Source organism: Hemicordylus capensis, chromosome 2 (genome assembly GCF_027244095.1).
Source record: "Hemicordylus capensis ecotype Gifberg chromosome 2, rHemCap1.1.pri, whole genome shotgun sequence".
NCBI lineage: Eukaryota > Metazoa > Chordata > Lepidosauria > Squamata > Cordylidae > Hemicordylus > Hemicordylus capensis.
The window spans coordinates 267,358,299-267,372,021 of NC_069658.1; the positions used below are offsets into that span (position 1 = coordinate 267,358,299).

The 13,723-nt window shown below is 41.1% G+C and overlaps 2 protein-coding genes across 9 annotated transcripts in view; one reads left to right on the top strand and one right to left on the bottom strand.

Moving 5' to 3' along the window:
- P4HTM (prolyl 4-hydroxylase, transmembrane) overlaps positions 1 to 13,723 on the bottom strand; it is a 41,318-nt gene that overhangs the window by 24,464 nt on the left and 3,131 nt on the right. For 7 of the 8 annotated variants that reach the window (XM_053296861.1, XM_053296857.1, XM_053296859.1 and 4 more), the window contains one exon: positions 12,435 to 12,516. In XM_053296861.1, the coding sequence (XP_053152836.1) occupies positions 12,435 to 12,516 (82 nt within the window). Of the gene's footprint in view, positions 1 to 5,721; positions 5,856 to 12,434; positions 12,517 to 13,723 lie in introns of those variants that run through there. The other variant, XM_053296864.1, reaches the window with a different exon arrangement.
- Positions 1,521 to 9,512, top strand: LOC128345235 (secreted frizzled-related protein 5-like). The gene is made up of 5 exons (XM_053296865.1): positions 1,521 to 1,844; positions 4,981 to 5,150; positions 6,029 to 6,115; positions 8,485 to 8,817; positions 9,359 to 9,512. The coding sequence occupies exons 1-4, from the start codon at positions 1,546 to 1,548 to the stop codon at positions 8,799 to 8,801; spliced, it is 873 nt and encodes a 290-aa protein (XP_053152840.1). The 5' UTR covers positions 1,521 to 1,545; the 3' UTR covers positions 8,802 to 8,817; positions 9,359 to 9,512.

Below are 13,723 nucleotides of genomic sequence, written 5' to 3' on the forward strand. Positions count from 1 at the left end.
GATTCAAACCGGCAATCTCTGGCTTGCTAATCAAGTCATTTCCCCACTGTGCACATGTACTCAGAAGTAAATCTCATTATGTTCAGTGGGACTTACTCCCAGGAAAGTGAGTGTATGAGTGCAGCCAAATCATTGAGGAAGTGATCAGATGGGGAGGAAATTATTTCAGAAATCAGTTATTCAATCATCTCTAGAGAACCAGGACACACTTAAAACTACATCAACATTATTTCTTTTGTTTCCTTCCATTCCAAGCTCCATGAAAGACTCAGCAGAAGATGAAGTAGGGGAGATATGCTGTAGAAATTCAGTAAACCTGAAGTATAAGACATCAGTGGGTTTGTTTGTTTTAAACTTCTAAACAGGGAGGTGGGGACAGTGTGAGCGACAACCAAACAACTGGCAATATTCCACCCTTTAGTGCAGACAGAAAATATTGGAGTATACAGAAGAAACCCACAAGAACTGCTGTGTGAAAGTTTTGTTTCTCTTTTGCAATTAAATCTGGAAACCCACAGAAAAGTGTCTGGAAGGGCCTGCGGAAAATGAGAAACTGTTGCATGTTTTATAGGAACAAAACAGAAGAGCAGAGAGCATGACCGACCAGGGCCACATAAACCCTTAGCAGATAACACATTCTCATACAAGCAGCACACCATCCTCTTATGAGGCCTGTATTTGAGCCACCCCAGCTACTAATCAATGGCACAAAACAAACAATGAGCCAACCCAACTAACAGTGACCCCCCACAAGGCTTTACAAGACTGACACTAAACCACTCTGAAATGACAATACAAGTTTTTGACAATTACACAAGAATAGAGCTATCCACTCTTCTATCACAGCAGCCCATTTCATGCCAAATTCAGATGTACACTAGTATTCACAATTAATTTCCTGTGGCATGGTTGCAAGATAAAAAGTTTGCCAATTATATTCTATCAGTAAAAACAACCTCCAAAGTTAGATTATAAGCAAGGAGGTCTACTCAAATGAGGGGAAATCTCTCCAAACTAGTTAATAATCAGAAGATGGGGCTGGCACATCCCATTGCCTCCTTAACAATGGCTGAAGCTAAACAAACGTCTCTTAATTAACTTTGTGATTGCTTTGCCACAAAACACAAGACAGAGGAAAACACTGGTGTTTATAAAATAATGATGAATCCCTGGGCAGGCGAAAGGGGGTGGCCCTGACCAATATCCTCAAACAATGATTCAATCAGAACGCCAAGATATTGAAGGGGGCTGGGGAACTATTCAAGCTGATTTGATTGCCCTCATTTCAACACCTGCTAGTCTAAGCCAAAACCGCTGTCAAAATCCAAACAATTGGGGGCCACCGGCAAAGAAAAACTGTGACACTGGGGCTTAATGAGAATGCATTCAGACAGAGGTGGCCTCTCTGCTATAATAAATGAACCCCACTAGGAAATCCTCAGTCTAGATTGCCTGTGGGGAAGGCAGAAGTTAATCTGTCACAATTCACTGGGGAGGGGCGTGTTCAGAGAGGTGAAGAAAACAGCACATCACCAACATCCCACTATGCCGGGCACACAACAGCAGTTTCTAGTTCTTTTGGTTTATCTGCTAATCTGGGACTCCCCAGGAGTTTTTGGAAGCTACCGGAGAAGCTCTTCTAGGTGCACATCAATTCCAAAGAGCATGGCATTGTGCTACGACATTGGGTACACCGAAATGAGACTCCCCAATTTGCTGGACCATGAGACTATGGCCGAGGCAATTCAGCAATCTGCCAGCTGGCTACCCTTGCTAGCCAGAGAGTGCCATCCAGATGCCAGGATCTTCCTCTGCTCCCTCTTTGCTCCTATCTGCCTGGACAGGTAAAGTCACTTTCATAGTTAACTATTTTACAAAGACGTTGTACTTGCTCTTGCTCTCTCTGCCATTGTGTCTTCCCTCTTTCCCTACCCACTAAATTACCACCCTTGGAGCACCTGCATGAAGTTCTGTCTCTTGCATCCCCAGAACTGATACTTCTGCTGTGCATCTTTACTGTGTATTGTCTGTGGCTGTTTTCACACATAGATTTAACTCACCGATGGCTTCAGTTAATATCATTAAAAACCTTAACATCTAGCAAAATAGCATGACAGTCATATACACATTTATGCCTCATGTGTGAAGATGCTGAATACCTTTACCTTTGATGTCTTACGCTGCCATATTCTGTTTGTCTCAATAGAAGCATATTGTTTCATCCAGAGCATCAGTCTTCATAGGATCTCACTGCATGTTTCCTTATTTGAAACTAATGATTTCATTGCCATTTCCCTCTCATATGTTTTTGCCTTGTACACTGATACTTCAGCCACTCTACAGATAGACTCAGCAATCCTCTTTCAAAATTCTCTTTCCTTACACAGAGAGGAATTTGCTCTCAAAAACAAAGGACAAGACCGATAGTTCAGTCAAGATAAGCCTGTGGTCAATACAAGACACAGACAATAGCATTATACTAGCAAACTATGAAAAAAAAATGGGTTAGGAAAACCATAGTAGTGAAGCTCAGTGCAAGCCCTGAAAGGAGGTGCTGAGCCAGCATAAGAGGCAAAAGTCAAACAGAATACTACACTACTTTGTTAACCTGCAGAGAAGAGGTTACAGCAGATGAGCATGTTACTCGAGCTATGCAACTGTAACTTAGGCTATAGTTACACAGCTAGAACAACAACATGCTCATCTTTGGAAGAAAAGGCATGTGTGTCAACTCAGGCAATTAAGGTCCGGTTGCTCTTGCCACCGGCTCAGTGGCAACTCGAAACAGAAAATTTTCTAGAGTTGCCCCAGGACTCTGGAACACGCTTCCTAATGAAATCAGTTTCCCCTTCTCTGGACCTGGAAACATACCTGTTTATCCAGGCTTTTAGTTATAGTTTTAAACTTTTAGCTTTTCTTATCTGTATTTTTTAAATTGTTTAAACTGTGTCAATGTTTTAATGGTTTTTTAGATTGTGAACCATCCAGGAATGTTTTTATATGGGGTGGTATAGAAATGTAAGAAATAAATAATAATAATAATAATAATAATAATTATTATTATTATTATTATTATTATTATTATTAACATTAACAATGATATGTCATTAGAATATCTATAATATCTATAACGACAACATAACAACAATGATATTGATAATAAAATTCAGCCATCCCAGGTCCTTGCGAAGGACTCGATGTCTGGATAAAACAAACCAATCAGTAACACCTGTCTGACTGTGTAAACAAGAAATAATAAGATATGTCATTAGAGTATCAAAGTACATCCATGGTGCAAGAATACAGGGGAAGAATAATCCACATCTTCCACGTACAATACCCTTCATAGATGCTTAATTCTTAATTAGCAAGTACAGTATGTAATATATCTCAAAGTTTCTGTTCATAATATTTGGTATAAAAGTGATCACAGTAAAGGATCATGGGGATGCTCTACAACACTAGGGAAAACCAACTTAACCTTAGCTAAAATATTAGCATAGCTAATTGTAGCTAGTTATCAAAATTTACACTCTGTTTCTGTGTGAGTAACTTCTTCAAACCCAGCCACTAAGGTTTTAATTCAAATTAGGGTACAAACATATCCTTTTATTCTACTTCTATACTCTCAGACTAAAATATGGATTAGATTGGGCACTTCACATATATATACACTTAGGAAGTACAAGGAATCTTCTTATTACTCCTTAAACATCTTTTTGCACTCAGTCAGATTAATAAAGAGTAATTACTTGAATATACACTCTTCTTGTCTGCTATCTATATAAGCCACTTCCTAAGAACTGGTATTCTAGCATGACCAAGAAACAGAAACCAAGATGGGGCTATGCAAATAACACTTGATTCTCAGGGGTTCCAACTGAGATCTCAGACAAAGTAAATGAATTGCTGTCTGGGTGCGAGGGTGGTTCCAGACAGTAAGAAAGTGTGGCATCTGCAAAGCTTTTGTATGTAGTACACCGCTGGGCTCCTTGGAGAAAAAGCGGGACAGAAAATTAGATAGATAGATAGATAGATTTCAGGCATGATCTTACTCACCGTACAGATGCTCCTGCAGGGTTCTGTGTTCCTTCTTAGCACAATCTTACCCTCTGCATGCACACCAAGCAGGGATTTTGCATGATATTCACAGTGCCACCTGCCAGTCAGGTCTTGCATGTTGAAAAGAACCCACTCTTTCATTACTACTTTTCTGGTGACTGGGGAAAGGGTGGTTTCTCGAAATGCAAGAGCTGGCTAGCAGGTGGCATTGTGAAACTCATTCAAGGTCCCTGCCTGGCATGCGTACAGAGGGTAAGATCACACTAGGAAGGAACACAGAAGCCTGCAGGAGCATCTGTACGATAAGAATGTACTTAAAACTTGTGCAAAAGCATTGCAGATCCCACACTTTATTGCCATCTGGAAACATAATCAGATACGAGGAAAGAAAACATCTCCCATATAAATTAATGACTGTCATGAGGAAAGATAAAATATGGCATCAGGGAAGTTGTGGTAGAAGCAAAACCTGCTTGACATGTGGTGACTCCGCTTTCATTGAATGAGGGGTACAATGAGTACCCCTTGCAGAGTGCATGTGGAGAGGCACAAATGATGGGCTTTCCCCCAATATTAGAACAAAACTCAGTAACACCACATGTTTCAGTGGATCAAGCAATTAATGCTAATTCGGTGGGGGGGGGAATACAAACCCCATTTATTAAAGTTTTTAAATGAACAATTTGGCACAAAATACTAAATGGATACTTTTCTTTCCTATATATATCCTTCAAGATTGAAACTAAAATGCTGTAACCAATAAAGCTATTTATAAATGAATTTTGTTTGTCTTACTATAAGCATCGTCATAATAATCAGTATAGAGATAGTTTATGGGCAGGGGTTGCTCTGGAGTAATTAAGCCACTCATTTCTACAAAGAGAAGTTTTGAACTGGGTCAATCTTCTCTCATTCTAGACTCATCTATCCTTGCCGCAACCTGTGCGAAGCTGTTAGGAGCAGCTGTGCCCCAGTCATGGCTTGCTACGGCTACCCATGGCCTGAAATCCTGAACTGTAACAAATTCCCTGAAGATCATGAGCTGTGCATATCCTCAATTACTGATGAAAGCACTTCAAGCAGGAGAAGTAAATATATCTTACTGTTTATATTTGCTCTAAAACACGGCCTCACCATCATAGTAGCACAAGTCTGACAGAAATCTACAATTTCAAGGGGGCATGTTTGGATTCTATGTTTAGTTATACATTCCTTTTCCTTAAAGTGTCCAAAGTTGCATTTAGAATCTTTATGCAGATTCTGCAGTAAAATCCCCCAATCTTAATTAAATATTAAATATTGTTAAGGTTTGTGGCAGGAATTTTCATCTTGAGCATTAAGGGAGGTTGTTATTATTCCTCTATTACACATGGGAAACTTCGGCTGAGGGACTTTAAGGCCACATCAATGCCCAAGGTCACATCAATGAGCCTGAGGGGATTATTCATGAAGCTACTTTCAGAGAGCATGGAGTGAAGTTGACTGGCTGACAAGCAACTGACCTATTTGCTTCTCTTAGCCCTGTGTTCCAGCCTAAACCCCTGCTTCATGCTGCTATGTGGCTCTGGCTAGAAGGCAGCTGGAGGTGAAAAGGGGCCACTATTTGTTTGAAAATGGTATACCCCGAGATATCAAATCAAAGCTGAACATAAATGTTACCTTTCATGTATCTGTAGCTGTAGAGAACGTGAGTCACAATTCCTTATTTCTGAGTTACCTCAATATCTCTGAATCCCTTGGTCTGGTATTTAATAGCACTTGCCATTTGGGATGCAATTCAGATTCCAGAAGTGTCTAGATTTAAATGTGGGAACGCAAGTTTAGGGTTGTGGAAAATGAAATCAGTCAAAAATGTCTTAGGGAACAGATAAAAATGGTTTTGTTGTTCCTGGGGGGAAACAGTAGTAACTTTACTTGCATATCAGTAGCCCAAAGGAATCCTATAACTTTCTGTGTGTTCCAGCAGTGCCCCGTGCCAGTTGCAGGGACTGTGAATTGGAAGAACCCAGCTCTGCCAAGGAGATAATGGAAAACCTTTGCATCAGTGACTTTGGTAAGTAAATCACTACTCCTCACCTCTTAACCATGAAAAATACTCTTCTCTCTGTCTCTGCAAAGAAGTCCAGTAGATCTCCACATTTTCTCATATAGGCAAAAGAATCAATTTAATGAGATGATTTGTGATTGATATCCTGTCTCTCCAAATGTTGACAAATACAATTTGTATTTGGATTGGGATCAGTGTTCTCTCTAATTTTTTTCATCTATGTGCAGATTGAGTTTTCTTCTGGGTGGCAGTATCAAGGCAGTGTGTGCAAATGGGCATTCAAAACAGGGCTTTCCCGATTCAACCTGAGCGAGACGTAAAATTAACTGAGCAGATATCAAAAACCGTGTGAGCGCATGCACATGTGCACACCTTAGAGGGAACACTGATTGGGATCACAGCTGTGATGGAGATAGGGTTAAGCCCTCTTGTGCAGTTTTCCCAATGAAAATCACCCACCCATGAAGCTGCTATTTTATTTGCCTCTTTAAGGAAGATGTGTTTACTCAGGCTGTGTACACATACACCTTCTCCAACAAAGCAAATAGCATTTGGGAAGGGAGATTTTCATCAGGAAACCTGAAAACCATGGCAGAAAAGGATAGCTTCCCTCTCCCAACACCCTGGTACCAATTGCCCCACAACTTGCCAAAATTTAATGAGAAAGGACAGCCAATCGCAGATCTAATGCAGGGGGAAGGATTGTGGCTGGTGCTGGGTACGAATGCACAGTGGCTCCTCACCCCCTCCAAAGTGCTTTCTTCACCAACTAGGAGCTTCCTTTTTCTCTCTCACTCACAAGGGAGGAAAAGAAGCTCCTAGCTAGTGAACAAAGCACTTGCCAGCTGGAGAGGACCAGGGCCTGTCTCATGTTCGTACCTAGCGCAATGGGTGGGTGAGGGGGTGAGCGGGTGCCTTGGTGGCTCATCAGACCCCCATGACCCAGGGACTTTTATCTCCACTCCCTTATCCCCACTCATCTGAGAGAAGGTAAAGCAATGCTGTGGGGAGCGGGGGGCGGAATGCTGCAGAAATTTGATAGATCACATTTATTTATCAAATTTATTAAATTCTGTATGACAACAGAATTTAAAATATAAAAATCACCAGATTTGGTGGGAAGGTAGGGAACATGGGAGGGACAGACAACCAGCTGGAAAGATTCCATCCCCTAGTACAAATGGAAAACAGTGACATGAAGACAAAAAGGAACCTGCAAGAACTGCTGCATGGGGAAAGCTTCACTTTTCTTCTGCACACAGTTCAATGCAGAATCCCATGGAAGTAACCACTCAAAAAGCCCTCTATCTGGAAGCACCCAGAGGTACAGGCATTTAATTATAGTATAAGAGTAGAGAGAGAAATAAAAAGAAGATATGAATATAAGCTCATTCTTCAGCAGGGCTAAGGCAGTGATCCTACTTAGTTGTAAGAAGTTGCATATTTCATAGTCTCCAAGGTTCAGGTGAGAAAGCCATTTTGACTTGTGAATCCAAGTTATATGATATCTTGAACAAAAAAACACAGTTTCTGCCTTGAGATAGAAAAGAGATAGTTCAAAGAACAAACACAATAACTTCTAGCCCTGACCCCCATTTCTTCTATGTTATTTTCCATCGTATTTTAAAAGCAGCTTCTGTTTGGGAGGTAACCTCACAACCCATGTGGGTTTTCTGAGCCAATATTAAATCAATTCCCACGGTTAGGTAGATAGTAAAATTGATTTCCTAAGGAGTTAAATCTTACTAAGCAGATCACAGGTATACAGTGAGAAAATCTAATCTCCTAATTCTAACAGGAAGAACCAACAGCATATCTTTGTTAACAATAACATGCTGAAGACAACTCTGGGGCCAAACACATCAAAGTACCCAAAAAAGTGATATCAGAGACAATGGGAAGGTTGGTAATTGTCAAATCCAAAGGCTTGTTACTGCATTGGGCCAGGTAGAAAAATGGCTCTGTTTGGCTCTAAGCAGACAGAACAAAACTTAATTTCTTCAAGTATAACTAGATTCCTTCACGTACAGGTGGAAAAAATCAGACATCTTAGTGCTACTATATCATGAAATAAAGTCCATGGCAGTGACTGCCTCAACATCTGTGTTGCCAGTACAACCAGATAACTACTCTTCCTAAAAGGAAAGTCTGTTTGCTACAGGAATTGGGCAATATGTTTTAGAAGATCTGTTTTTGTTTTGAGAATTTCACTGGACTAACAAGGACTTGTAACAAATCTTACAAGCTACACTGAGTGCAGAGCACAGCTGTGGATTGACAGACACACTGGATCTATCCTCTGCAACAATAAAACAATGAGGGAAGAAATAACTATTTATTGTCTGCTTGGTTTTTCTAACACCTGTTTGTTCCAGCTGTGAAAATAAGGATTTCTAGAAAGAACAAGACCTCCACCATTGCTGACTTCGACCTTGACTCAAAGCTGGAAGTTTTGAAGCATGGCCCTCTTCTTAAGACTGAAACCCACACCAAACTCCAGCAGTGGCTGGACCTGGATGCCACCTGTGTACACAACATTATGAGAGGCACAAATGCAGGAGTTTACTTGATTAGTGGTGAGATGCAGAATGACAAAGTAGTGGTAGTGAACAAGGCCTATGCATGGCACAAGAAGAACCGAATACTGCAGACTGCTGTTCGGAGATGGAAGCATTACAAATGCAAGGCCTGAATTGCTTTTAGCTCTGGTATGAAATCTAATCCAATGATAGAAAGCTGCTTCCCTACTTGCATCTAGAAAGCTCTCTTCAACAACCAATGCCTCAGGCATGCAACTCTTATAGTTTATATTTGTGGTAGGTTTTTTAAAACGTTACTGGTTAGTCAAGCAGCAGGAGGCATACATGATTGCACTAAGGAAATTGTTTTCAAATCTGTGTTCTGATTAATCCCAGAGTTCCTCGGTTAGGAGGTTTGTAATGGCAGATGAGCCTTCCTAAAAGTCAACTTGCCCACTGTTGTTGGTGTTCCCCTGCAATGTGTCACTGTGCTGAGTATTGGGTATGTTATAAGATGCACTCCTTCTTTACACAGGGAAATGGTAAAATGTAATGAGCCTGGCCAGTTCCTTGAACCTATAGCCAAGAACACTGCCCAGAACTCTCTGCAACATGTTGATTATCTGTGGCACATGTGCAGAAAAATATGCCCAGCCAACTTAGAAAGGGTTCCCTGAAGGCAGAAACGTTGAAAATTACAGCACTATTTTTTTTTAAATAACCCATTCAGGAAGAACAATCTGTTGGCTACTGGTCAGTAGTGATTGCAACACAAGCAGAAATGTACTACCTTACCGATTCCAATGCATAGGGAGCCCAGCAGCTATGAGGTATACAGTATAGTACATCTTTAAAAATAATACAATTTATAACTTCCCCATGCGTTTCCCTAGCTCCACTTTGTTGATCACACCTTTCCTCAACTCCTTGCATCCTCTACCTCTTCTCAAGCTTCCATTGCCCTCATCCTCCTTGCCTTCACTCCAGGGCATTTTTCACACAGCAGGCTTTACTGTGACTTTGAAGTTCCCCCAAAAAACCTGATGCAAAAACTGGATTTCTTTTACCCTGGATATAAATCAGACTACACCTTAACATGCAATGAAAAACCTGAATTGTGTGTGAAGTGCTCCCTGATAGCTCGCAGGGACTTCGGGGTAAATCTGGCCGATATGTGAACACACATCCTCCATTCCGAAGGAGATGCGAGCTAAAAGCCCTGTGTGAAAAACACTCAGGGAATTTTATTTTGCAGTTTTACACACATTGCCAGAAGGAACATCTTTATGAGATTTGCAAGTTATGAATACTATGTATTTAGAAACCAATGACAGCAGTGTGTGTTCCTTAAAAATGCTTGTTGCATTAAAAGGGATTTAACAAGGAAGTTGTCTAGTTTCTCATTAAGCCTCCCCCTGCTTTGAATAAACAGCTGTCAATTGTTGGTAAAATATGTACCTTTTTTCAAAAAATTGGCACAGAATAAATATAAGTATGTATGGCTGTTGCCTGCCTGTTTGCTTGCTGTTGGCTGTTTATGAACCTTCTAACTCCTTGGGCAAAACTGCTGACAACACAATCTTGACAACAAAGCAAACCAGCTTCAAAGAGGGGACTGAAAAGTTTGGCGGGGTGGTGGCGAGAGATCAGGAAATAGGAGCGTTGTGTACTTTTGGCAGGGATGGTGCTTGGCAAGTAGGAAAGCTGAGAGGAACAAAGAAAGAGGAACCAGGAGAGAGGGGAGTCAGGTAGTCCTGAGGCAAGATCCATGAAGGAAAGGGGAAAGGAAAATAGGCAGTGGACTGAACTAGGCTGTGGACCAAACCAGGAACCTGAGGAAATGATGGATGGAGGCAGTCAGGGAAGGTGGTCAAGGATGTGGCACTCAAGATAAACCTTAGACAGAGCCTGAGAATAAGACGGGCTGCATGTTTTAAGTAAGAAAGAAGTGGACTGGCACAAGAGTTTTGAAGGTTAGGATACTGTAGACAGGTAGAGGAAGCCAAAGGCTGGGGGTGGCTGGTGAATAGAGGGACTTCATCAGGTACTTATTCCAACAACTAGATCTTTGGCTGTTGCTCCCCACCCCTCACTTTTCTTCTTCTTCTTTTATTTTAAGGCAAATACTGCAGTGGAAAATCTTATATTTTCTGGAAGCTGTTCACGTAACATTGTACAAGACGACAAAACAGTCAGTTGCTATATACAAATTTAAATTTCAGAAGAAACGAATATTACTGTTCATATTTTATTATATTACACCACGGACCAAAAGTACGTACTAATGGTCAGGGCCGGCAAGAACATGCTCTTATTTTATTCATCCTGAGTCACAACCACCCTAGAAAAGAGGTCACTATTTCCCCCGTTTTATAGATGACTAGCTTTAAGTACGTGACGTTGCCCGGGCTTATGGTGCAGGTTTCTCTTTGTTATTGCATCCATAAGTTTTGTGGATATACCCATTGTATATCCATCTGTCTGTGCGAGGTGGTTGCTGGGGTTCCCGGGTACCCTCTGTTACTTGTAGTGTCCTAGGAAGTCACTTTGCAAAGTTTGGTGCTGATAGCTCAAAGGGTGTGGGAATGTATAGGGAACAAACAGACATTCAATTTTTTATATACTAGCTAGCCTGGGCACAGAGCATCTGCGCCTCTAGTTCTCCCTTGTTCTCGGCCCCCCTCCCTCATTCTCAGCCCTCCCCTCACCTCTTCCCTCTTTTCACCTCCAATGTTTTTTCTCTCTGGCCAGCCGCTTTTTCCAGCCACCACTTTCTCTTCCCCCTGCTGCCGCCGCCACTTTCTCCCCCCACCCCCACCACCGCCACTTTCTCTTCCCACCTGCCTGCCTGTTTGCTGGCCTGTCCATTAGGCTTATGTTCCCCACCACCACCACTTTCTTCTCCCCCTCCCCTCACTCGTGAACTCTCGCAAGCGAGGCCACTCATGGGATCAGCGATGGGTGCATCTAAGAGAATTAGATAGTCAGTCATAGAAGATAGATAGATGAACCAGCACTATGAGACAATGACTTGAGAAACGCCATGAGCCAGTCCGTGGACTGAGCTGGGCCCTTCCAGATTTAATCTGACACGAATAAAAAATGTTACAAAGATGAATCAAGAATAATGATTTCAAATACTCCTCAGTTATTTCCCCTTTCAAACCTTATACACATTCCATTTTTATCATATTAAATAATGCTGCTCCTATTCACTTAAGTCCAGAATAGTATTGTTCCTCCTCAGGTGAGTTCGAACCCACAACTAGATCAGGCTCAAGCTAAGGTGTACCACACAAGTGGCTCATCACCATCTTCTCTCTTTTTTCCATTGTCCCTTTGAGAGGGAGAGCGCACACACATAAAACAGAGAACAGAACTTCTAGGGAATTTCAACGGGTGATGCTTTGCTCCCCCCTGCATAACATGCTGGCAAAACCTGCTCTTCTACATGGTAATTAAAAGCACAGGAGCCTCATCCTCCTTTGCATTGGGTCACTCTGGAGAGAGAGAGAAAAAACTGATCCACATGCTAAAAAATTTGAAATGGATTTTGTGGTGCCAATTGGGTTAAACAAGGGCCCCGGATCTGAAAAGGGCATAGCTCACTAATTATGTTTAGATGCAGCTGGTAGCCATGGCAATAATTACTTCAATGTATAGGACAGCCATGTCCACAGGGGAGAAAAGATGGCCCAGTAGGGAGATACCTAGGTTATGTAATGTGAATCATTCCTTTCCCTATTAACAAGCCCAGAGCTCACAACAAGACATGTGGATATAGTTCAAATTTTAGTATTTCTTACCAAAAATAGGTGGTTTCAAGCTGAGAGTTTTCATGAAATGGATTTTGTTAGGGACCAGCTCCACCTTCTGTTTATGTCCCACCTTGAAGAGAAAGTAAAAAGAATAAGTTAACCACTATATTCCATAGTTAACCCGATTATGTGGAATGGTATGATATACATCCAACATTTGCTGAAGGAGCTTAAGACTGGAGCAGTGGATCTGGACTGTCCAGAAAGCTTCAGTCCTGACCTATTAAAGTTCAGAACTAAATTTTCTGGCCAGGCCCAAAGTATTATTTGTCCACAATGATGCAAAACTGAAATGTTTTCACGTTTCATGCTATTTTAACCCAGTTTTCACAAACACCACAATTAAAAAAATGTGAATTAAATAAAAGAATCTGCCTGGCAGAGAAAACTGCTCTATCATCAGCATTTAAATGGCTAAAACTAAACAGTGCCTTACTAAAGCATTACATGACAAACTCCAAGACAGCACACAGCACTAAAGCTCACCTCTGCAGTTACAAGTCATAGGATGTTGACCACTGTTTAACATTCAGTAGAACATCATTATGCTGGATTTGGTACAGAAATGACACTGCCCAGAAGGCTTAGGGTCCATCTACATTATTGTTTCTCTGCACAATAAATGCACACAGTCTGCATCTTTCCTCTTGGTAGTAGTGAGGAATGTTGCTTTTACCAGTCTTTAAAGTACACTTATTGTTGCAGAGTTTGTTCTATGGCATGTAATTATGAGAATTTCACAAGCACATATTGACCATTGTTTGTAACATGAATGCTAGCCAACTCCAGTCCTATACCCATGTTGACTGCCTTTGTCTTTAGGGGGGAAAACGTATCTGAAGTCTGTACACTCCCTTGTACAATTCATGAGCCATATTTCATTTTAAAAGCAGATATCAGCAAGGAGACTGAGTGCTGCTCTGCTATTTTGTGGATTTGTTCCCCCCAACGTTTCTGCAGCATATACACAATTAACCTGTCTGGATGGGCAATTTTGATTCAAATGGCTAGAGAACTTTATTAGTGGAGAAGTAGAACAGGTTTTGATTTCTTTAATACATTTGATGCTACCATTACCAACATGTATTTAAAAGAAAGCCCATGCACAGATAATAGAAGTGACAATGTGAACCATGTGCAATCTAACTACCAGTACCACTTCTACCAGTATTGCTCATAGCAAATCCTACTGTAACAATCCAAGATTTATAGTGTGCTGATCCTACTACTATGAATATTTACTGTATATACCACTTTTCAACAAAAGTTCTCAAAGT

What these genes read in the sequence shown, in the direction of transcription:
- LOC128345235 (XM_053296865.1), top strand. Translation starts at nt 1,546, where the DNA reads ATGCCGGGCACACAACAGCAGTTTCTAGTTCTTTTGGTTTATCTGCTA. An exon ending in AAGCACTTCAAGCAGGAGAA is followed by an intron (nt 5,151 to 6,028) that starts GTAAATATATCT and finishes GTGTTCCAGCAG; the next exon opens with TGCCCCGTGCCAGTTGCAGG. An exon ending in CCTTTGCATCAGTGACTTTG is followed by an intron (nt 6,116 to 8,484) that starts GTAAGTAAATCA and finishes TGTTTGTTCCAG; the next exon opens with CTGTGAAAATAAGGATTTCT.